Raw genomic sequence first — 23,872 nt, forward strand, 5'->3', positions numbered from 1 at the left:
AAAACTTAAATAGACCGTCAGCAGTCAACGACTTTGTCTACTGGGTTTGAGTTAAAAAAAAAACTGCACTGATCCTTAATCTTCTGAATCGAAGACATTGCCATTATTATTATAACAAAGTATTAAAACGAATTTAAAAAAAAAAACAGTTAATATAATTATAATATAGTCTTAATATGGTTGGTTTGACACAGAAGAAAATAAAATGGACAAAGGCGTGTTGGCTGATTTGAAGTTGGTCATATTCTTTATTACAGACTTAAGACTTCTTCTTTTTCTTCTTCTTGAAACTGTCAGGTAGCGTTGAGCCTTCAGCTCTTGGAACTCTAGGCCAGCAAAAGTGAACAAGAGCTCCTTCTCACCGGCCTGAATGAGAACAGTGTACACTGTTCTGTCTGACGTTGGGTCAGACTCGCGGCAAGAGACCGCATACACTAAGACCCCCGCCATTTTCCTTTTCTATACCAGGCTAACTGTGCGGGACATTTATGTAACGGTCCCTTGAGGAACAGCGCCTGGATTGTGACAAGATTGTGGAAGCTTTTTTACTACTCCGCGCAGTGCAATGAGGATGCTCTCGCACCCCCTTAGGCACCCCCACGGGAATCTTGTTTTGCTACCCATTAGCCTAATCGTTTCCTCCTACGATCGTTTCCAGCCGGGCGCCACTATGACGCAGGGTAGCATGCCCGGGACAGACTTAAGACCTGAGTATGGCAAATCAAATAAAATATAAAATAACATACATTAAAATTGCATTAATTACATTACAGTCTCAACTTACAAATAACGTATAGACTTTCATAATATTAGGCTACTGAGAAAAGGGATCTGTAGGAAATCAAATATTTATTCTAGATAAAACAAACATAATTGTTTTCAGAGTTTTGGTTCTTCCTTTTAAACCTGACTACATATATTAAAAGATATTATTAATATCAATACTTTCAATGGGATAGTACGAAATATTGTATCGCGCATTTCTATTACATCTCAAACCGTCAGCGAAGCGTTTATCTGAAAAGGTAGACAACCCTAGAAAAAAAGACGCTAGGATTAAACACAGTTGTCGCTGCTGAACAAATACGACATGGTTGAGAGTGGGCTTATATAAATGGTTACGTCTTCTGCTCGACTTCAATGAACGAAAAAACAGAGTTAGAAAATGGAAAATACTTTGAAATTCATCTTAAATCAACAAGAGCTTATGCCAAAAAGAAGATAGCAATAATTTATATTTATCAAGACGCACCGTTCAATGTATTCCATAAATCCACCAATCAAAACAAAGAAGACAATGATGATTCACAGTAAATCACAGTAAATCACACAAGTTACCTCGCTAACCAGGACTGTGGAAGTGCTACAGAAGTTTCTTTTTTTTTTTTAACATCTCTACATTACTCTACATTACTTCTGTTAAAATATAACCTGACACACTATTGACTCAACGAGAACTGACCAAAAAAAAAGAGTTGCATTTGAGTTAAACTGTAAAAAAACTGTTAAAATGTAAAAAGTCTTTGAAAAAAATACATAAATGATTTTTAAAAAACCCGATTCTTGGTTTCTACAACTCTTTAAGACTATCTGGAAGAAGCTTTCCTAATTCGCGAAGCAAAACAAATCAGCTTAAGTCAAATGTCAAATGCATAATTCCTGTTCTTTGTTCATGAATTTTTATTATAATTTTGTTCTTTTTTAGAGTACACAAAATAACCCCTGTACAGGTGCAATCATATCACATACCAGTATTCTATCGGCTATGTTCATTGTTTGGTGAGGGAGACTGTCTCTGTAGTGTACAGTGAACACAAAGTATCGGCTATGTTCATTGTTTGGTGAGAGAGACTGTCTTTGTAGTGTACAGTGAACACAAAGTATCGGCTATGTTCATTGTTTGGTGAGAGAGACTGTCTCTGTACAGTACAGTGAAAACAAACTTACCTTACCTATCCCTTAGTCTGTTGGACCGTTGGGGCACCAGGCAAGATTTGTCGACCGTCTTTCTCCATTCCTCCCTTTTTTTGCCTTGTTTAGAACCTCTCGCAATGGCAGGCCTGTCCATTCTTTAATGTTGTCGTCCCATCGCTTTTTCTGTCTGCCTCTTCTTCTTTCCTGGCACTGTTCCCTGAAGGAAGGTCTTTGCGAGCCCCGTAGATCTTGTAATGTGGCCAAAGGTTTTAAGCTTTCGTCTTTTCACAATAGTTAGCAGGTCGTCATGGGCTCCGACCGCTACAGTAACCCTGTCTCTGATTTCTTGATTTGTGATGCGGTCTTTGAATGTGATGCCTAGGATCCTTCTGTAGCATCTCAATTCCATTGCTAGGATCCTCCTCTCAAGCTCTGCATTCAACGTCCACGACTCGCAAGCATATAAAAATGTGGCCATGACCAGAGAACGCATCAGTCTGATTTTGGTGCCGAGGGCTAAGCCCTTATCTTTCCATATTATTTAAAGTTTTGAAAAGGCTGCTGTGGACTGTGCTATTCGGGCCAATAATTCGGGTTTTGTTCCCTCATCTGAGACAATAGCTCCGAGGTATTTGAAGCTGTCTCTGTAGAGTACAGTGAACACAAAGTATCGGCTATGTTCATTGTTTGGTGAGGGAGACTGTAGTGTACAGTGAACACAAAGTATCGGCTATGTTCATTGTTTGGTGAGGGAGACTGTCTCTGTAGTGTACAGTGAACACAAAGTATCGGCTATGTTCATTGTTTGGTGAGGGAGACTGTCTCTGTAGTGTACAGTGAACACAAAGTATCGGCTATGTTCATTGTTTGGTGAGAGAGACTGTCTCTGTACTGTACGATCGAGCAGGCGACGACTGCTTGTAGATTCAGAACAAAGTCACTCTGCGATGATGCTGTGTTCAGCCGTACTCGGATGAAACTTTATATCTTCGAGTGCACGACCCTCACCTGAGTAAACGTTCAGCTTCGAGGTCCGGTTCAATGTTCGGCTTCGAGGTTCGGCTTCGAGGTTCGGCTTCGAGGTTCGGGGTCGCCACTGTGATGTTGCTTGTTCAGGCTGTCTTGAGGTCAACTATGGATGACTGTTGATTTTCAACCAATTACTCTGCAAGCGTTTGGGTATTATTGTTCGGGTGTATTCCGTGTAGTTGATCAACAATCCAGACAAAACAAACACATCGGTTTTAACTAGTAAAGAGATGTAGTGAACGCTGATGAACAACTTCACATATATTTATTCTAATAAAAGGCCACAGTAAAAGTCTCTGTCACTAAACACGTCGTTACCCTAGAGTATTATATCGCTAACTGATTTTCCGGTCTCTAACCCAACATATCCCAAACGTCACTAGTCCCGTTCAATATGCGTCTTCTATGGTGCGTCGCTAAATAACTAAACTATAAATAAGGTGTCTAACAACAGTGAAAACAAAGTATCGGCTATGTTCATTGTTTGGTGAGGGAGACTGTCTCTGTAGTGTACAGTGAACACAAAGTATCAGCTATGTTCATTGTTTGGTGAGGGAGACTGTCTCTGTAGTGTACAGTGAACACAAAGTATCGGCTATGTTCATTGTTTGGTGAGGGAGACTGTCTCTGTAGAGTAGTGAACACAAAGTATCGGCTATGTTCATAGTTTGGTGAGGGAGACTGTCTCTGTAGAGTAGTGAACACAAAGTATCGGCTATGTTCATAGTTTGGTGAGAGAGACTGTCTCTGTAGTGTACAGTGAACACAAAGTATCGGCTATGTTCATTGTTTGGTGAGTGAGACTGTCTCTGTAGTGTAGGCTACAGTGAACACAAAGTATCGGATACGTTACTATTTTAGATTAGAAAACAAGTTAAATGATATATGGATACTTCTGTCTCGGATGCGCCCAGATGACTTTCTTCCTCTCCGGGGCGCCTTCCTGGGCCTTAGATAAAGGGGTCATCGGTGACCCATGCGTCATGATCCCTCGCTCGACCTAGCTGATGAGGTCCAAAAGAACGCTTCGCGTTACATTTGGCACCAACTCAGCTGATGCTCCCAACGCCTATGGGGCTTCACTCCTGATTCTTCCTCGAGGTTTTCTTCTGAAACCTTATTAACGCAAGGCAGCTGGAGTTTTAAGTCAGAGTACCCCTCTCCTAGATGACTTGCATTACCAGACTGACTCCCAGTTTTGTGGCGCCAGGTATCCGCCTTCTCCCCTTCATTTGTTAGTAAGAGCAGTTTCAAATGTTGTCATGGTCGGGGGTGTCAATGCGGATAAGCTCCCATTGTCTATAAAATACTCCTAAAGGCATGCGTCTCAGATAGCCTCTGACGACTAAGTCCAGCACCTGGCCTGCTCGAGTGGCTAGGATACTAAGCCCGGCGAAACTGCTCTTACTTAACTGAATTTGAATATTAGTTTACGTATGTAAAAGTGAAATATTTAAGAATAGTGCATTATATAGCCTCTACACACAGACACACACACACATACATACATATATATATATATATACATACATACATACATACATACACATACATACATACATACATACATATAGATATAGATACAGATATAGATAGATAGATAGATAGATAGATAGATAGATAGAGAGAGAGAGAGAGAGAGAAAGAGAGAGAGAAAGAGAGAGAAGGTAAGAATAAAAAAAAGGGCATTTAAATGACGACCAACCAATTAGTGATTTGATTGCTGGCACTTTTCAGCGTGCCTCCAGACACGTGACACACACACACAAAAGCAGTTACAGTGAGGCTAACACTATTCCATTGGAATATTACACACTGTGCATCACAGACGACTAGGTAGTCATCTCATCAAGAAACTGTCCTTTTTAACACATTCGCTGGTCGTCTCCATTACGTAGGGAAGGACAGGCTCCAGAATGAAATATATACTGGGCCTATTGATATGTAAGTAACATTTTAATTCTGTTTTGTTTTCTTTTTTCGATAACCCATAGGAGATGATTCATTTAATGTAATCTTTCTCCTAAAGCCCCAGAAACACATCAATAACAACTGAAACTTCTAATAAGTTGTGTGTGTTTGTGCGTGTTTCTCTCTCTCTCCTCTCTCTCTCTCTTTTTCTCCCTCTCTCTCTCTCTCTCTTTCTCTCTCAAAACCCAAAAACACAACAATAGCTTTTGTAACTTCTAATAAGTTGTATGTGTTTGTGCGTCTCTCTCTCCCTCTCTCTCTCCCTCTCTCTCCCTCCTTCTCTCTCTCCCCCATCTCTTTCCCCCTCTCTCTCTCCCTCTCTCACCCTCTCTCTCCCTCCCTCTCTCTTCCTCTCTCTCCCTCTCTCTCTCTTTCTCTTACCCTCTCTCTCTCTCCGTCTCTCTCTCCTTCTCTCTCTCCATCCCTCTCTCTTTCTCCCTTTCCCCCTCCATCTCTCTCTCTGTCTCTCCCTCTCTGCCCATCTCTCTCCCCCATCTCTCTCCCTCTATCTCTCTCTCACTCTCTCTTTCTTCCTCTTTCCCCTCTCTCTCTCCCCCTCTCTCCCCTCTCTCTCTATTTCTCTCTCAAAGCCCAAAAACACTACAATAGCAACTGAAACTTCTAATAAATTGTGTGTGTTTTTGCGTGTCTCTTTCTCTCTCTCTCTCCCTCACTCTCTCTCTCCCTCTCTCTGCTCTCCCCTCTCTCTCTATTTCTCTCTCAAAACCCAAAAACACATCAATACCAATTGAAACGTCTAATAAGTTGTGTGTGTTTTTGCGTGTCTCTTTCTCTCTCTCTCTCTTTAACTCTCTCTGTCTCTCCCTGTTGTACTTAATAATAACAATACCATGTTACATTCAAAGCTTTATTTCACTGAATGACAAACAACTACACACATAGTAGAGTTCACAACACGGACTACGAAATACGGTCAGTACACAGGCTAACAACTGTAAACAAACACTAAGAGGCGACAATCCAAATAAGCAAATTCACGACTTTCCCTCACTCTCCCTCCCTCTCTCACTCTTTTCTCTCTCTCTCTCTCCCTCTCTCCCTCTCTCTTTCTCTGCTCTCTCTCTCTCTCTCTCTCAAAGCCCAAAAACACAACAATATCTACCGAAATTTTTAATAAGTTGTGTGTGTTTGTGTGTCTCCCTTTCTCTCTCTCTCTCTCTTCCTTCTCTCTCCCTCTCTCTCTCTCCCTCTCTCTCTCTCTTACTCTGCTATCTCTCTCTCTCTTTCTCAAAGCCCAAAAACACAACAATAGCAACTAAAACTTCTAATAAGTTGTGTGTGTCTCTCTCTTCCCCTCTTTCTCTCTCTCCTTCTCCCTCTCTCTCTCCCTCTCTCTCTTCCTCTCTCTCTTGCGAGTCCACGCAGAAATCATTACGTCCTCTATGGTGGCAAGTTTCAAACGAGTGAACACCGTGACACCAGCACGAGATGCACACAACACTATCAGCTAGTTATCCATATTTTAACCTCTTGAAGTCTCTGGGGATGTTTAAGAATATGTCAGAGGCAATACTAGGGTGGGGGAGGGAGGGGAAGAATTTGAATATCTCCCCGGGTCCCAACTTGAGGGAACCCCCAAATGAATATTTTTTTTTACCTTAAATATTGAATATTACGCAAAATGCAGGGGCCCCCTAACAGGTCAAGCTCCCTCTTCCCCCGTGCCCCCAAATGATGGAAAATGGCTAGCTACGCCACTGCAATAAATCATCTTACTTTACTTTTTAAAGTTGTGATTGTGGATATATTGTTTTCCAGTTATACTGATTCGTTATTAATGCGTCATTTTGCGGTACTTTTTTTTTTGGTTTTCATTTCTGCATAACAATTTATTGGCATAGATTATAAAAGGTCAAACATGCGCTGCATAAATTAACATTTACATACAATTAAAAAAAAAAGAAGAATCAAAAGCAAAAGGACAACAAAAATAAATTGCAATCAAAACGACACATTATACATAGTTCATCTAAATTTCAGAGAGAAAATGTTTATTTTGTTTTGATGTTTGACTGAATATGACATAAACTTAACAATGGGACTTGTGTTTGTGTTGAGATTTGACAAGCTGAGCTGTGTTTGCAGCGCGCCAGAAGACAAGCGTTAACCTTCTCCCAGATACTCCATCCTTTCTCAAGTCTATAGAAACCATTGAACCAGAACAGCTCAACATTTTAGATGAGACACGATACACAAAAGCATTTCATGTAATTAACTTTGGATAATAAATTTATAAAGAACTAGTCGACCGGCGGCATAGCATACTTCCTAGTCCAAACCTCCCGCATGGGATAGGAGCGGGCAGGGTTTGACAGTCCAGAGCGCAGCCGTTCGTAGCGAGCTGTGAAAACGTGTTCTCCCCTCCCCCTCTTGTTTTTTTTCGTGGGGTGACTATCCGCAGAAATAAGAGAGTGATCTTTCCTTTACTTCTTGTTTGACCTGTTTAGGGAAGAAGAGAATTATATATATAGATAACTCGGAATTAAAATCTCGTCTGCATTGCAACTTTACCCGAACATTCGAAATGCTTTGGGTGTCACGCCTGAGGAAAAATCAGGAGCCCGTGAACTTTGTGCAGCCTGCTTGCTGTTTCTTTGGTGCATTAGGTGTTTGGTGAGAGGGACACTTGCGAAGTCTGTCATCTCTGCTGGAAATATTAGGAGCGATGATGACTCACAATTTTATACCCCGCCTTTTGCAAGCAGAAACGTTTGCATTAAGTGCTTGACCACAATGTTTGTGCTAACTAACTTTTTCAGTAATGAAATGACCTTGACCCATGATACGTTTATCGCCTAGAGGACTAGATTCAGTGCTCCGACTTGGTGCTTCATCTATGCAGCCGAATAGATTGGTTAGGCCAATAATAGAATATGCATCCTCTGTTTGGGACCCCTCAACTCAAGAAAACATTAAGAAACTAGAACAGACACAAAATAGAGCAGTGCGATTCATAACAAACGAATATTCACATTTGACTAGAGTAACACCTTAAGTAAAATCACTAAATTTAGAAAGCCTTCAGGACAGAAGGCTCAAAAGTAAAGTAGCAATAATACATAAAACACTGAACCATAATCTTCAAATACAAAAACAAAATTTAATAAAATACTCTGAAAGACACAAAGATAAAGGCACATTCCTCGTCCCATATGCTAGGACAAATTTGTACAAATACTCCTTCTTCCCTAGTGCTATTAGAGCATGGAATGGGTTGCCTGAGCTAGCCAGTAAAACCAGTGACTTGGCAGAATTTAAGTCATTGGTTAATATGCATGACTAAATGCATGACGCGTAGGACGTAATCATCTTCTTTTTTGAAGTAACGTCTGTATTATATTAGATTAGATTAATTGGTTTCCGGTAAATTTCGAATGCCCATTTAATTAAAATAGCCTACTTGATCTAGAATTCACATTTTTAAATGGTTTCTGCGCTATTTTTTTTTCCTTCACGTATCATTTCGGTAATGTAGCCCGTGACACGAGTTTCGGAAATGGAAATGACCCGCAGTCCGAATAAGGTTGGGCGTCACTGTACTAGACCATATGTTCCACTAGAAGACATTTACCATAAGCGGATTATAGGCCTACATGTGCTAAAGTGTTGAGAACCGCTGAGTTAGACTTTGTTCTAAATCTTCAATACAGGGGTCATAACTCCTATAAACATTTTTACAGACGACAATAAGGCTTGTCTTCTATTAATGGGGAGTGCATACGCCTATTTCCCGAGGTTCCCACTTATTTTGCCTCATCCAAAGCAGAGAGAACCATTTCCCAAACGGACGGTTTCGTCGTCTACAGACGATATTCAAGTCCAAGTCATGTTATAGTAATATTACAGACAGCACATTAACTAAAGCTGTATTTTTCAGACCATTCGATCGAGAAAGTATAAAATCAATTAATCTATTATTAAACTATTTTCTGATTTTTGTATCGCTAAATAAAAAGAACAGCAAGTGAAGGCAAGCTGCTTTAATTTATAGATAACTTCTATCAATTTTGGCTTAGGCCTTTTTTATATGTGCTATGTTATTAAGATGACCACTTTGCTGAACAAATTTAAGTATCAATTGTAAAGTTTAAAATTAGCTTATAGGCCTATGCATTGACAATTATTGGAATCCTGAAATATTATAATCGCACTCAATAGTTTAAATAAACAGTTAAATCTTCTTTTGAGGACACTAGTGTGTATCGACACAGTGTGTATCGACCCCCCCCCCCCCATGATCGAGCTACTAAATGCTACTTCTGACGCCTTAATTTTTATGCTTTTAAAGTTATAGACATTTTTTCCCCCTGAGCTTCCGACATTTTTGACTAACTTTAATTGCGCCCACACTTTTAGACTTGGCAATAAGCAGATAAGCATGCCAATTTGTCTAATTTTCCTCCAATGGATAAGGTGCTTAGCGTTTATAATAACGTTACGTATTTCTGAATCTTCTGGCTAAATGTACTACTACTAGTAGGCACACAAATAAAAACACTGCAAAGAACTTGACGACTCAACTTTCAGCTTCATATAACTTTATTGACTATTAACTCTATCAATTCGTCACTGTAACATGTAGCGTAGAAGACTTTACAATATCTATCAGTTTACAGTTAGCTATACTTCGTTGCAATTCATCTCTTCTCTTCGTTGCAATTCATCTCTTGTCATCTTGCATCGAGCTGTATTCCACAGACACTTACCAGTGTCGCTCCAGGTCTCCCAAAGCTGAACCAAGTAGTACTCAAGTCTACCGAATCAGAGCCGTACACGTCTGACATCGACTGTATCGACTGTAACGGCTCAAGTCCACTGTAGTTCGATGTATAGACTTTAACGACAGTAGTCCACTCCCGTTAACTCTACCCTAGTTAACTTGCATCGAGTCGTACACATTTCTCTTCCACTGTCTCGCACAGTAGACAACAGTAACGAAGACTGTACCGACGATTCTACCTACGACTCCATACAACGCACTCACGACTGACTTTCACATTAACTCTCTGACTTATATAGATTCCCTAATCTTTCCTTCAAAGTTGCACAAACACTACTAGTATCTTCTGGAATAACACGTGAGGAAACGTCACATCCTGTCTTTGTTTATACATGTAGATTCCAGAAAACATCGGCTGCAGTGTCATCTTGCCGGGGTCACACTATCTGTCACTGGACATTGCTAGTACCTTCTGGAATAACACGTAAGGACACGTCACATCCTGTCTTTGTTTATACATGTACATTCCAGAGAACACTCACTGCTGTGTTATCTCGCCGGGGTCATACGTTGACCTCTACATATCACTGTTCATTTGTAACAATATATAGATACTACCCCTTCGGAGAACATAACGTAGGCCTTATTTGATTTCACACCTTAAGTGTTAAGTACATTAAACTATGTGAACGCTAAGATCCTACTTGGAAGTTAACTAGATCACAATTTAGACGTTGTCTTTAATACTCGTGTCATGCAAGTCCCTAAATCAGCGGTTCTCGACCTTTTATGTTTGGCGACCCCTTTCGACAATCCCCCACTCTGGCGCGACCCCCCCCCCCCCCAACACACACACATACAGCAATAGAAGAGTAGACAATAACAATCCATATTTTCGATGGTCTTAGGCGACCCCTGGCAAATCGTCAATCGACCCCTAAGGGGGTCGCGACCCACAGGTTGAGAAACCCTGCCCTAAATGATAATCTTCGCGATGGCCGCCAAATGAAGGAGTGTAGCATCCTTAGTGCGGTTTACATCGATTTGTTATAGGCCTATTATTTTTTCAATATTTATTTCAGGAATGTAATAACACCATGGGCGCTTAGTAAAATTATGTAAGAATTCAAACAATTTCATTTTTTAAAGTCAACACATTGTTTTTTTAATTTTTAAAAGTGCTCTTGTGAGTCCTTAATGGTCATGGGCCCGGGCTTAATGAACCCATTCGCAGCATGGAGGCTACACCACTGTGCATTTGTATAGAAGTTTGAAAAAGGTTAAAAGGCTCTTTAAAAAAAAAAATCCTGTCCAGCGCCTCCATTTAGGCTGCTAAAATCTGGCACTGACCAATCCGCCGTCGCTGTGTGGTAGAGAATGGTGTGAGCCAGGGGTAGGCAAAAAGGAAATTCACTATCAAAATAAAAGCTTGAAGAATGTAATTAATTATCTCAAATTATTCTGTGTAGTCTGCAAGCTGTTAACAACTGTCTCCTGATTAGTTATTTCAATATCAGAGTTACCTACAAGTACGCATCTTGCGTATTTTGTACGTAAATGGACTCGAAAATTAGTGATGGGAACTAAACTAACTTTTAAAAGTTAAACTAAAACTAGTTTTCAACTAAACAACTAAAATAAAGTAGTTAAACTAAAAGTTTATCATGAATTTCAAAATCTAGCTAAACTAAAGTAAAGAAAAATAATTATAAACTATTACAAACTTTTCATAACTTTTTTTTGGGTGGGGCGAGGGGGGGGGGTTTGAACTAGACATATAGACGTGTACAGTCATGAGACTGTAGTCACTGCGTATGCCTAAGGTACGGTTAGATCTTATTCTTTTAACATTGTAGTAATATTTATCCATAATAAAATTAGTAATCAAATAAGGAATATGTTTCTTACATAAACGTTTAACCATTAAGACCCGTGTGGGAGTCTAACCACTGAACATTAGAAATGTAATTCCATTTTGTATGCAATAATGCATTCACTGTAAAACAGCTCAGCAATTGAACGGCTAATGCACAATATAATAAAAAAAAGATGTCTAAATAAACAAAGAAGATGTATCGATCAAATGATTTTCAAGGACTAGATCTATTATAATATATTCTATATCTAAATTCATTATGTTCATTTTTTTTTCTTTTTGTGCCTTCGCGAAACATAAATGTTTAGCCTTGATTAGCTTACATAGTATTTACTATTTAGATCTAGTGCAGGGGTGGGCAACCTTTTCCTATCAAGGGCCGCATTACAAAAATTTAGGGAATGGGGGGCCGCATATATATATATATATATATATATATATATATATATATATATATATATATATATATATATATATATATCTACAAAACTTACAACAGCTAGCTGTGCATACTATCTTTCAATTCACATTTATACTGTATTATACATTTAGATTTCTTTTTTTTTTTCACTCCCAATTGAGGAATTACAACAAGTGTTAGCAATTTCTGAAACCAATTTTACTAATGTTTTATTTTATTTGTTATTGTCTGTTTACATGTCACATTTCCCCACAAATGAACAGTTGTACTTAATTTAAATTTTTAACTAATTACACTCTTGCATAATGTTCGGGAACTGTGGAACTAGCTTACTGTTTGTTATCCTCGTGACTGCTTTCAAATTACAGACAGTCAGCATTGACCTGTTCTTATTCTTGTTTATTTTCAAACATGAAAACTCTTGTTCACAAATGAATGTGGACCAAAATAATGTAAAAGTTTAGCGTCAACTTTTTTAAAGTGTGGAAAAACAGCTTTGGCACCCATAAAATTCCCGCAGAATAATTGAATGGAACTTCTCTTTCAGGTCATAATTTGCTTGGAGGTATTTCCTTTAGAGCTTAATAAGCTCCTGCAATAAATGGTGAGCTGAGGGTATTGAAAACTATTTCCCAGTTTTTGACGTCTTAAAATTTGATTCCAATTTCCACAATCAAAGAATTAAAATAAGTCTTGTACTTTTCAGCCATTTCACTTTTAGCGAAACAAAATGACAAACCTGTTTTCACGTGCTTGCCTGTACAAATGGGATAGCTTTGTTTGAATAGACGTAACGTGTATCAATCTGCTTGATGAAAAACATGAAGTCTGTCTTTCACTCTTCATTAGAAATATGAGTAACAACGTCACAGTCAATCTCCTTCAAGGGACATAACAATTTCTTACGTGTGCTCGCATAGTCTTCTCAATACCTTGTCCAGGCTAAGCCGGAGAATACTGCTGTGATACCAAACATCGGAATGTTTTGTTTCCAAATCTTCAAGTACTTCTCGGAACTGCCTGTGGTTGAAGAACCCTGGCACTGATAAGTTTGATCACTGAGATAAATAAGTTAACAACATGTCTGATATTAAATGCAGCTGGCTCTTCTTTAATTTATTAAAAACAAAAATATATTTTTCTAAGCTAAAACACGGGCTCCATCAGCTGTTAAACCCTTAATGTCATTTCTTTCCAAGCTAACCTAAGACTTTCAACACAGTTCTTCAAAGCATTGAATAAATAGTGGCCTGAGTTGGATATTTAACTGAATGTTTCAAAATATTGCCAATAGGAATAATCTAAGTTTACTTTAAGCTTTTTAGAATGACATGTAGAGACAATGTTTCTTTCGCATCTTCATTCTAAGTGATAGGAAAGGGAAATGTCAATATTTTATATAAATATTTAAAATTAGTTAATTTATTATATTAGCATTTTTATATGTATAATCTGTAAGTTAACCTGATTTCTATAGGTGTCCGCGGGCCACATAAAACAGTCCGGCGGGCCGCATGTGGCCCGCGGGTCGTAATTTGCCCACCCCTGATCTAGTGTTTATGTGTGTTTTATATAGGTTGCACCGTTCGGTGTTTGGGAGTAACATCCCTTGTAACTGTTATTGTCAACCAAGATGGCTTAAGACTAAACAAAACAGCTTAAATTTGGTGTCTTATAGTTTATACCTAGAGTTTTGTTATTATTCGTCATGTTAATCAACATGATGGCAGCGGTAACAAGAGTTATTGTTAGATTTATATATGTGGTATAAATCTAGTTAAATTGAGGGTATTAATTCTAGATCTAAAGTGTAGACTGTCTAGACTAGAGAGAGTAACAGAAACAGAGTCAGAGTTAGATTTACTGTTAAAACTGTTACATAATGATAATATAAGAGACTAAAGTCTAAAGAGATGAGTGGAGTAGTCAGTAGTAGAGACTTAACTTTTAGAGAGGCTCGGGGTTCTTTTTCTTATATATTAATTTTAAATTACCTTATTCTAGATCTAGTTAAGTCGAAAGTCTAGATAGTATAAGTATACTAAAGTAAAGTTTGCATTGAAGATGGCAGATGGTCAACTTAAACCAGCACCAACAGAATTAAACGACAAACGTGATAGATGGTAACCGTAATGTCAGTGAACAAGATAAGTCAACTATTTCTATTGGCAATAGTATAGGAGCAGAAGAAAAACCTAAAATCATACAAAACGTTTCAAAAAGCAATAATACTACATTGTGCTGGACCTCAGGCCCAAGAGATTTAGAGCAATTACAGTACAGTGAGAATGAAGACGTGAATGACCCACAAATATTATTGAAGAGATTTTTGAATCATGATGATCTTACGTTAAAGAAGTGTGTATAGAGATATGCCAAACTTATGAACAAACTGCAAAGGATTAGTAGAGATAAATAAAGAAACAGTTGTAAGGATATATAAGGTAGATCAAAAGAAAAATGACAACAGAGACAACCGAATAGATTGCTGGTTTTGTCGAGGCAGACTTGCTGTGAACAGAACATCATGCCCAGCTTGGGGCAAAATTTGCATTAAATGCAAAGGTAAAAATCATATATTGCAGTTAAGTACATAAAATACATAGATGCTAAATCTATGTGGTGCTATATATATATAATATAGTTCATTTATCGTGGTTCGATGATGACCACTTTGTCATCCAGGGGACTGAGGGCATTGCACTGGGGTTTTATGCCTCCTCATGTGGCTGGTGAGACCTATGTATACCCGGAATGTTTTTTGTAGTGTTAAAAAATCTCCATGTCCAGTCTAGAGTAGTAGCCTAGATATATAAGTCTATGATCTCTATAGAGATATATTTCAACGACGCAAAATGGAAGCTGTCTAGAAATTGAATGGAAATTACCAGAAATCTATTTTTATAACTGCAAACAGTTACTGACGCATATGTGCAAACATATATTAATAGATCTATACATATAGTATAGCAACACTTAAGAAAAAGGCCAGTGACACTAGCTCCAGCTGGAATAACCTGTTTTATATAATAGCTTAGCATGCATCAATTTAATCAATGCCTTTTTAAGTTATAAAATGAATTTTGTTTTTTAAACACCTTTTTTTTCCTCTCACAATTTTGCTCAAAATTTAAATGAAAAATGTACAATTTTTAGTCATTTAATGCATAAATATCTTAGTAAAATAAAGTTAAAATTCAAAATCAAAACTACTTTTTTCGTAGTTTGGGTAACCACTTGTCATCCAAGTGCAAAATAATATTTCCTTACTTCTGGAATGTGAGGCTTCAATACTTGCAGCTTTATTTTCATACACTTGTACAAGTAATAAAGCTGATGTTCTTAATGTTGACTGTGAAGAATGTGACAACATTATTAGCTGATTTTCCAGAACAGAAATCTTTTGTTTCTTCTTCTTCTCTCATTGCCATCTCTCTGCTATGGTGCTTTTTCCTGTCTTGTGTTTTGTTTTCAATCTTCCGTAGCTTTTAGTAGTAATAATAAGTATTGAAGATGAATGAAACACTCTACAAAGGGACAACAAACACATAACATTATTGCTTGCTTAAGTGAAGAAAGCAAATGATACCCTTTGAGGAAAGGCCAAAGAAATTTTTCTGTAAAGATCGATGTAAAAAAAATGAAAATTATAAACTATCTGTCTGTACATAGCAAAATGTAAAAAAAAAACAAAAAAAAAGGTGCTGTAGACATATATTTTTTAAGTTCCACTCTAAATAAACCATTGCAATTTTTTTTTTCAAATTAGTAACCACAACTTTTACACTAGAACATGGATAATAATATATTGTTACGATCTCTCTTCCTACTCAGGCCTTCTGTAAACACTGCTAAACACAACACATCAAGAACTTGACAACAAGAGCTCCACAATAATCTGGTACTTTATTAAGGGTCAAATAAAACAGCCAATACGACACAATTGGCAACACAATAAACGACTACTACCGTACTGTACTCTACTGTCTCTATTTCTTCCTGGACTCGTACATAATGCTTGAGGACTCGACCAGGACCTACTTCATGGCTGACTAACAGTCCCGGTCTCAACGCTCTCCGGTCTTGAACTGCCGCTTTCCTACACACTGTGTCACTCGTGCACGCAGGCTTTCAATCACATGACCATAACAATGGTCATATTTGCGTGTAATCGTAGTACTGTCCCTTGTCCATGGCCCCGCTGACCTGAGTGGTTCACGTGTGTGTCAGCTGAGCCTATAGTTAACCCTTTTGCACCGCCAATAGGGTCATAACACTGCCCCCTTCTCAGATTTGTCCGTCCCGGACAAAATCTATCACACAACATGGGCAGTGGAGTTGAATCGATGCAGGAGGAGGTCTATCGGTGGGGGCGACAATGGGCTTATAGTGCCATCTCGATGGAGCCATCTGCATTGTATACTGCGTATGTCTCTTTCTCCTTCTGCTCCAGCTGGTCTTCACCTGGTTGCACTGACATCGTGGTTATATCACTCTTATGAAATAGTAATACACAAAACACCAGTCCATCAACTTATAAATATATAAATGCATAAATACCAGTCCAGGAAGTAAACGTCAAACCTTCCTGGACCGGTAGCAAGACCTTACTGACTAAACTCATTCTCTCGCACATTCAACGAAGACTTAATCACTCAGTTCAAAACACGTGAAACACTTAACATTCACAACAAGGGGATATAACAATCATACCAAAATATCAAACTAACATTCATTCTCGCCATACCTGCCCCAGACAAGTTGTTTAACATTTTAAAAGGTAAGCTTATCAACAAAAGATAAAAAAGATAGCCCCTACAGACTTTGCAATCTATGTGGCTTCTGTTTCTGTGCCCCAGTGTTCATGAGGGTGTCATATGGCCAGCACAATGTCCAGTAGCCTTTACTTTTCCCCCAAATAATGGACTTAATAGTGCAATAAAAATCTTGAATCGATGCAGGAGGAGGTCTATCGGTGGGGGCGACAATGGGCTTATAGTGCCATCTCGATGGAGCCATCTGCATTGTATACTGCGTATGTCTCTTTCTCCTTCTGCTCCAGCTGGTCTTCACCTGGTTGCACTGACATCGTGGTCGCATCGCCACGCATGTTGAGCTTGGCAAACGTCGCATTCGTCTCCTCCAGTCGACCTTCATCTCGTTGCACCAACGTCGTGGTTGCATCTCCAGCAAACGTTTCCCTCTTCTGCCAACAACTACTGAATGCAGCCAGCCAGCACATGGGGAGGGATAGGATGTCAGGACTGGGGTCACCAAGATCGTTGGCCTATCAGGTTGTTTCATAGGGCTTTCAAGAGAAGGGTTTTGGGAATGGGTATCAGGTCCACAGGAGGGGAAATAGTGGCACACATCATCTTCAGGCTTGTCCGGAGGCAAACTAGTGGAGCAAGTTGGCAGCACTCCACTTGCGCAGGACCCTCATCTTCAGCATCAGGCTCCAGTTCACTTACTTGACCATCAGCAGGGCTTCTCACTATGGTCTCGTCAGCAGGACAAACGTCTGTTGGGTGCAGACCTTGCCGATGGGTTCCTTGGAGTTGGTGTTCTCCCTGCAAAGCTCGACACACAAAGTTCTCGCCAAACATCTGGGTGCAGCCATCAAGATTCGAGTTCCTCTCATCAACACTGGCAGATTGACAGATGTCTTTAATGTCCTCAGCTACGAGCTTGGGGTAAGACACAACGTTGTCTTGTTCTGTCTGGCTGATGGAGGCACTCAGATCAGGTACGTCTACAGCAAGAGCGTTGGTTGAGCTATTGGTTTCTTCTCTCGTTTCTTCACCTGTCTCTTTCTGCGAGTCAGATCACATTCTGAAAGCCAGCCAACATCTGTTTTTGAAATGTGATCAAGAGCTCTACCACGTCAGGTTCGAGTTCAAAGAGGAACGTGTTCGGATCTTCCTCTTCATCCACTAGGGCTTGCCGGAGACGTTCTTTAAGAGTTTCGTTGCTCATTTCGTAGTACTTCAGTCCTCGCCATTTCAGCTCTTGTTTCAGTTCTTTCAGATTCAGTTCATCTAGCAGTTTTACAGAAGCCATAGGAAATCCCACTTCAAGACACCAGTGTTACGATCTCTCTTCCTACTCAGGCCTTCTGTAAACACTGCTAAACACAACACAATACATCAACACATCAAGAACTTGACAACAAGGCTCCAAATAATCTGGTACTTTAATAATGAGTGAATACTAGACAATTGGCATCAAACACATCAACAACTAAAATGTCACTCTGTACATCACCGTACAAAACTCTACTGTCTCTCTTTCTGGACTTGTACATCAACACCTGAGGACTCAACCAGGACCGACTTCATGGCCGACTAACAGTCCCGGTCTCGACGCTCTCCGGTTTTGAACTGCCGCTTTCCTACACACTGTGTCACTCGTACACGCAGGCTTTTGATCACATGACCATAACAATGGTCATATTTGCGTGTAATCGTGTAATCGTAGTACTGTCCCTTGTCCATGGCCCCGCTGACCTGAGTGATTCACGTGTGTGTCAGCTGAGCCTATAGTTAACCCTTTTGCGCCGCCAATAGGGTCATAACAATATAATACAATCTTCAAACACCATAAAATGCCAGAATTAATTATCTACTTAATTAATAAATCCCTTTTATATATATATATATATATATATATATATATATATATATATATATATATATATATATATATATATATATATATATATATATATATATATATATTTATTTATTTATTGTATTTCACCTGTTACTTCCTATATTTTTATTAAAACAATTTTCTTTGCTTATGATGTATATAACATTTTTAGCTTTACAGATATCAGTGAGCACAGAAACAATGCAATGCAAGAACCGAATAAAATGTGTTATAAATAGGGCTGACTTTATGGCCCATGAAAAGTTTGATGGATTGACATTTTGGTATGAAGATTCTGTTTTTGTCAGAATGAATAAGAAGATGGAGACATTCATTGTGAGTTACTCTTTGGTTTACATATTTACTAAATAAGTTAGTAATATCTAAACAAAGACTGTGTTTTGACTTGAAGAACATACTTGTTATAAATGCCCACATGTCATTTACTTTACTCGTTTCTGATAGAGGCTCATTTTTTTTAACCCTAACTGTCCTCATTCCCAATCTGCTTGGCATCTGCTTCTAATTTGTGCCACCATGGGTCGTGCCCTATTCCTTCTTTTTTTTGGTGAGGGTTAAATAATGTTAAATGTAATGTTAAACAAAAAAGTAAAGTAAAATTCCCCTCTCAGACCTAGCGGTCTATAGGGCAGATGATGAAAAGGTCATCTGTTTCTGTGGCCTTCCATTAACGAGGGTGTCATGGCCAGCACAACGACTAACTGACTTTACTTTTCCCCAGCTAATGTCAGGTACCCATTAGAGCTGGGTGGACTCAGAGGCACCCAAAGATCCTGAAATTAGTAATGTTAAATGCAGGCATGCAAAGGGTGTAGTCTGTCCCCTGCGGTGGATATCTATTTCAATTGAAGCCCATTGATATGACCAGATAGTAAAATTTTTAATTCGGCCGGAGCCGAATACCTACATGACTTAAACGGATCGTTTTACGGAAGTTTTTGCAATTCTCCTAAATAACATACCTATATTCATATTTTTTTTTCTTTGGTTTTACTTTCTTGATTTAAACTCTATTGCTGATTGATACATTAAAATTAACAGCATTTTTTAACAGATATGCTTATCATAAACTAATCTTTGTAACATGAGATGGTGTGTGTTTATGTATGAGGCCACCAATTGTAAAGTAGTATTTGGGATGACCCATGTAGAATATATAAACTTATATTAATATATTATGTAACTAATGTAGATCTTTCAAAGGTAAAGTGCAATCTTGGTTTTATAGTGTAAATCTCTCAAAGGTTAAGTACAATCTTTTAAAAGTCCAATAAATCCAGGCTTCTCAACTACTTGGTAAGGTTCCATGTCAGTTGCAATCATCTTTGCTATGGCCAAGTGAACGTGTTTAGCATTATCACTATTAATATCACACAATTTAGCTTAGTATATGACCTCTTTAATCCCTGGTTGCTGCTTGTGTGTGAGGCTTGACGAATCACTGGAGCTCGTTGACGTACTGGCACAGGCAGTGATATTACTTGATGCAGAATTATTAACTGCTGATTTCAATGCAGTCATTTCGTTGAATAAGTCTGGGTGTTTGGAGCATAGATGATTAGTCATAGTGGTTGTTGAGAAGTCTTTAGCTTTGCCTGTTTTACCATGTGACAGTACTATTTTAAAAGCATTGCAAACTGCTTTAGAGTTCATCATTGTTTTGACATTAAAGTAATGCCATTGATGTGATGACTTTTTATCAACCATTATTATTGCTGTCCAATTTACTAAAGGCCCTTACAAGCCACTTTTATACCCGTGGCTTGTGTAACAAAATACTTGTAGGGGTGTGTCCTGTAGTTCAGCACACTAATTGACGTTTCTCTCCAAGTAAACAAACTTAGTGTCATCATCTAGTGACCTCTAGACAGTGTCAATATGTCTTAACAATTTGCGTAAATCCATTCTGCCTTAAGAATGGTCAATGTCTATCAATACATTAAGCATCATGGATTAAACAAACAAGAAGTTGGGGGTGTTGAGTCTGTTTAGCTCTCCTATTAAGAAATCATGAATCCAGTTATGTAATAACCAATGAAGCCAAAATGTTTTAACTTTTAAAGCACGCGACCACGATTTTCTACATCAACTGCCTTTGATTGATAAGTCTAATAAAATGACATCTATTTGCTAGTTATTATCTAAGCCTTTTGAAAAGTCATCTATTAGACCTATTCACATGACCTGAATTTCCTAAAGCATTGTTGGTATGGACTGTGAACAATTTGTCTAAAAGGTCCATGTTTTTGCTACATATTGTGTGTTCTAGTATTTTACATGTGATGCTGGTGATTGACACTGCAATGTAGTTTCCTGGATCAGATTTATTTTCTTTTTTAAATAGGGGAATGACTTTTTTCCAGTCCTTCAGTACTATCATTAATTAAGTGATGCCAGCTACAAAAGCATTTTGAATACTGGTTGCTAGCTTGTGGCTTAGTTCTTTGAATAATCTAGCTGGAATACCATCAGGTCCATATATGCTTTATTTGGTTTTATGTTTGGATAATAGTTTTTGGATCCCATTTTTTAGTTATATCTATATCTGTTGTTTTTTCACCTTGGTTTAAACTAAGCAATCTCTCTTTGTCTGCTTGGTTGGAAAATGTTGCTGCTAAGTATTTAGGAGGTTTGCTTTAAAATTGTTCATTATGTGTTAAGTCTTCTCTTGGTAATGTTGTTTCCATTTTCTTAGATTTAATGTTGGTCGGACGAATATAAGAATATGCATCCGCTCTTGGGGGTCTTTCAACTCTAGAAAACATAAATAAACTAGGAAATAGAGCCTTAAAGTTATGGTATAATATAGCAAATAAATATTCAGATTTTACAAGTGAAATAATAAAACTCAGGGGCTCTTCAGTAAAAAAGACTAAAAAGTAAAATATCAATAATAAATACAAGAATTAATGTACTAATACAAAAACAAAAACACAAACTAATAATATACTCATTATGACAAAGATAAAGGCACTATTCTGATTTTCTTTGCTAGGACTAATCCATATGAGTGCTCTGATTTCCCCTGTTATTAGAGCAGGCAATAGATTGCCTGAAACAGCCAGGAAAACCTATTAATATTTAATAATGAAATTAATTTATTATATCTATTTATATTTATAAAAATAAATGTGAACATTTCAGAACTCATCTTCTATTAAGAAAGTATCTGGTATGAAAATTGCAAGTGTTCAAGTAGGCTTCAACATGGAAGCTAAAGAAATTGAAATCACTCTTCAAGTAGAACCTGCGGCAGGACAAATGTCTCCATTTTTTTGTCGGTACGCCAAATCCTCAGATGAAGATGTACTGATGCAGTATAAGCAAGTAATGAGTGAAGGTATTTATTTATTTTTAATGTCTTTATGTGATTACTTTATTACTCAAGTAGTCTAGTTTGTTAGTTTATGTAAGGTTTTGTCTGTTTGATTATATACATATAGGTTGTTCTATGTAGATTTAAGTGAGCTTTTGTTGTGTCTAGCTGCTCTAAAGCAGACATGCACAAGGTGATTTAAGTCAAGTTGTGTGAGGTATATCACTAAAGCATATATATATATATATATGCTAGTTTTAAAGAATACTTTCTGTGACTGGCTTTTTCTGAAAGTTATTTGAAAAGTTGTAAAAACAAACCATATGAGGATAAGGAAGGAGTGAAATGATTAGGACATCACTAATAAATGAAAATGTTTAATTGAAAGTACAATTAGAGCTAAAGATAGGTGTTTAACATTTTAAAAGGTAAGCTTATCAACAAAAGATAAAAAAGATACCCTCTTCAGACTTTGCAATCTATGTGGCTTCTGTTTCTGTGCCCCAGTGTTCATGAGGGTGTCATATCATATGGCCAGCACAATGTCCAGTTGCCTTTACTTTTCCCCGAATAATGGACTTAATAGTGCACTAAAAATCTTGAAATTCAGTTCAGTTGATTCTTAGAGTTTAAGATTGGCTTTTTTTGACAGTGTCATATAAATTTTGATAATGGAGATAAGACTTGTTGGATTGTTCCACTTCTTCTTGCCTGATAAAATCAAATCAGGTGTGTATACAACAATGTAAACAAACATGTCCTCTCGCCTGTCAGTTTTCACGGACATTCGAACCTCAAGTTCACTCAGCTACCTTGTTATGCACTGAACTAATATTGATTTTATTTTGAACTCCTATTTACTGACAGAAAAATAAATTTTGGTTAAGATTTAAAATTTGAAAACATTTTTGTCTGTATACGATAGATAATTGGTTTTTGCTATGTTATTCATGCTTCTCAGTACGACTGCTCAGTTATTTGGTTTGCACAGTAGAGTCATCAATCATGATGGTCCTGGGTTTAAGCCCTACCCGCTTCTATCCTCTGTCTTCCTGCAGACATTTGGGCAAGGGTTTAATAATTGTTAATTCTGAAAGAACATTTGAAACATTTAAAAAAAAACGTCTAAGTTTTCCTATGGCAGTGTGTCCCAAGCAGTGTTCTGTGGGCCTGAATGGGAGTTTCACACACTACTGACATGTTGAATTAAATGAACTAGTAGGCCACCATGTGAATGGATCGCTGTAAAAAATAACCAGTGGTCCTCTAAATACTTAGAAAGTGTTGTGATAAGGAAAAAGTTTGGGAAAAACTGGCCTATGGTTTAAAAAAAAAAATATTTTGAAGTATTTAAATAGTCTTTAAAAAATGTTACATTTTAATAATGTGATCTGAAAATGTTGTTTTATTAATACTACCGATACTTACTATTGGTCATTCATCTATAAATTTTCATTTGAAGGATTAAGCATATATATTAAGCATCTATATTAAGCATCTATATATTAAAGTGTTTGAAAAAAATACATCTCATTGTTAGCCTGGAATGTACTTTAGTAGAGTTTTGTTTTTTGTTTTTGACTGCATTTTTACATTTGTTACTACAAGCTGATAGGTATAAGCACAAAGTAGTGTAATTTTGGTATTTTTACAGTTAACATTCTCTAATTGTGGCTTTTTAAAAATAAATGTACATTATCTTTGTGTACAGAAACAGACTGTGTACAGAAACAACAAGACAACACCTTTGGTATGTTTTTTGTTTTTAATTTGTGAACAAAATGTGTATGTAGTGAGCAAGATGGAAAGGTCAGAGTGTACTTACTTAAAATGTTTCCTTTTTTTTTTCTTTTTGGGAGGGGTTGGGTGAGAGAAATATTTATTAACTAATAAAAGATATATTATGCTTGCTAAGCTAATGTTAAATTTTAA

The 23,872-nt window shown here is 37.7% G+C and overlaps 1 protein-coding gene across 4 annotated transcripts in view; it reads left to right on the plus strand.

Annotated features, from left to right (window-relative positions):
* The first annotated feature begins 4,733 nt into the window (after positions 1-4,733).
* The window catches only part of LOC106073114 (uncharacterized), a 28,242-nt gene continuing 9,103 nt past the window's right edge, over positions 4,734-23,872 (plus strand). Inside the window, exons 1-5 of one of the 4 annotated variants that reach the window (XM_056008911.1) lie at positions 13,582-13,684; positions 14,017-14,517; positions 18,776-18,939; positions 21,769-21,964; positions 23,652-23,690. In XM_056008911.1, coding sequence (XP_055864886.1) covers positions 18,805-18,939; positions 21,769-21,964; positions 23,652-23,690 — 370 coding nt within the window. In that variant the 5' untranslated portion in view covers positions 13,582-13,684; positions 14,017-14,517; positions 18,776-18,804. Of the gene's footprint in view, positions 4,888-13,575; positions 13,685-13,776; positions 14,518-18,775; positions 18,940-21,768; positions 21,965-23,651; positions 23,691-23,872 lie in introns of those variants that run through there. The other 3 variants (XM_056008909.1, XM_056008912.1, XM_056008910.1) reach the window with 3 other exon arrangements.

The sequence above is a fragment of the Biomphalaria glabrata genome, chromosome 13 (genome assembly GCF_947242115.1).
Source record: "Biomphalaria glabrata chromosome 13, xgBioGlab47.1, whole genome shotgun sequence".
NCBI classification, from domain to species: Eukaryota; Metazoa; Mollusca; class Gastropoda; family Planorbidae; genus Biomphalaria; species Biomphalaria glabrata.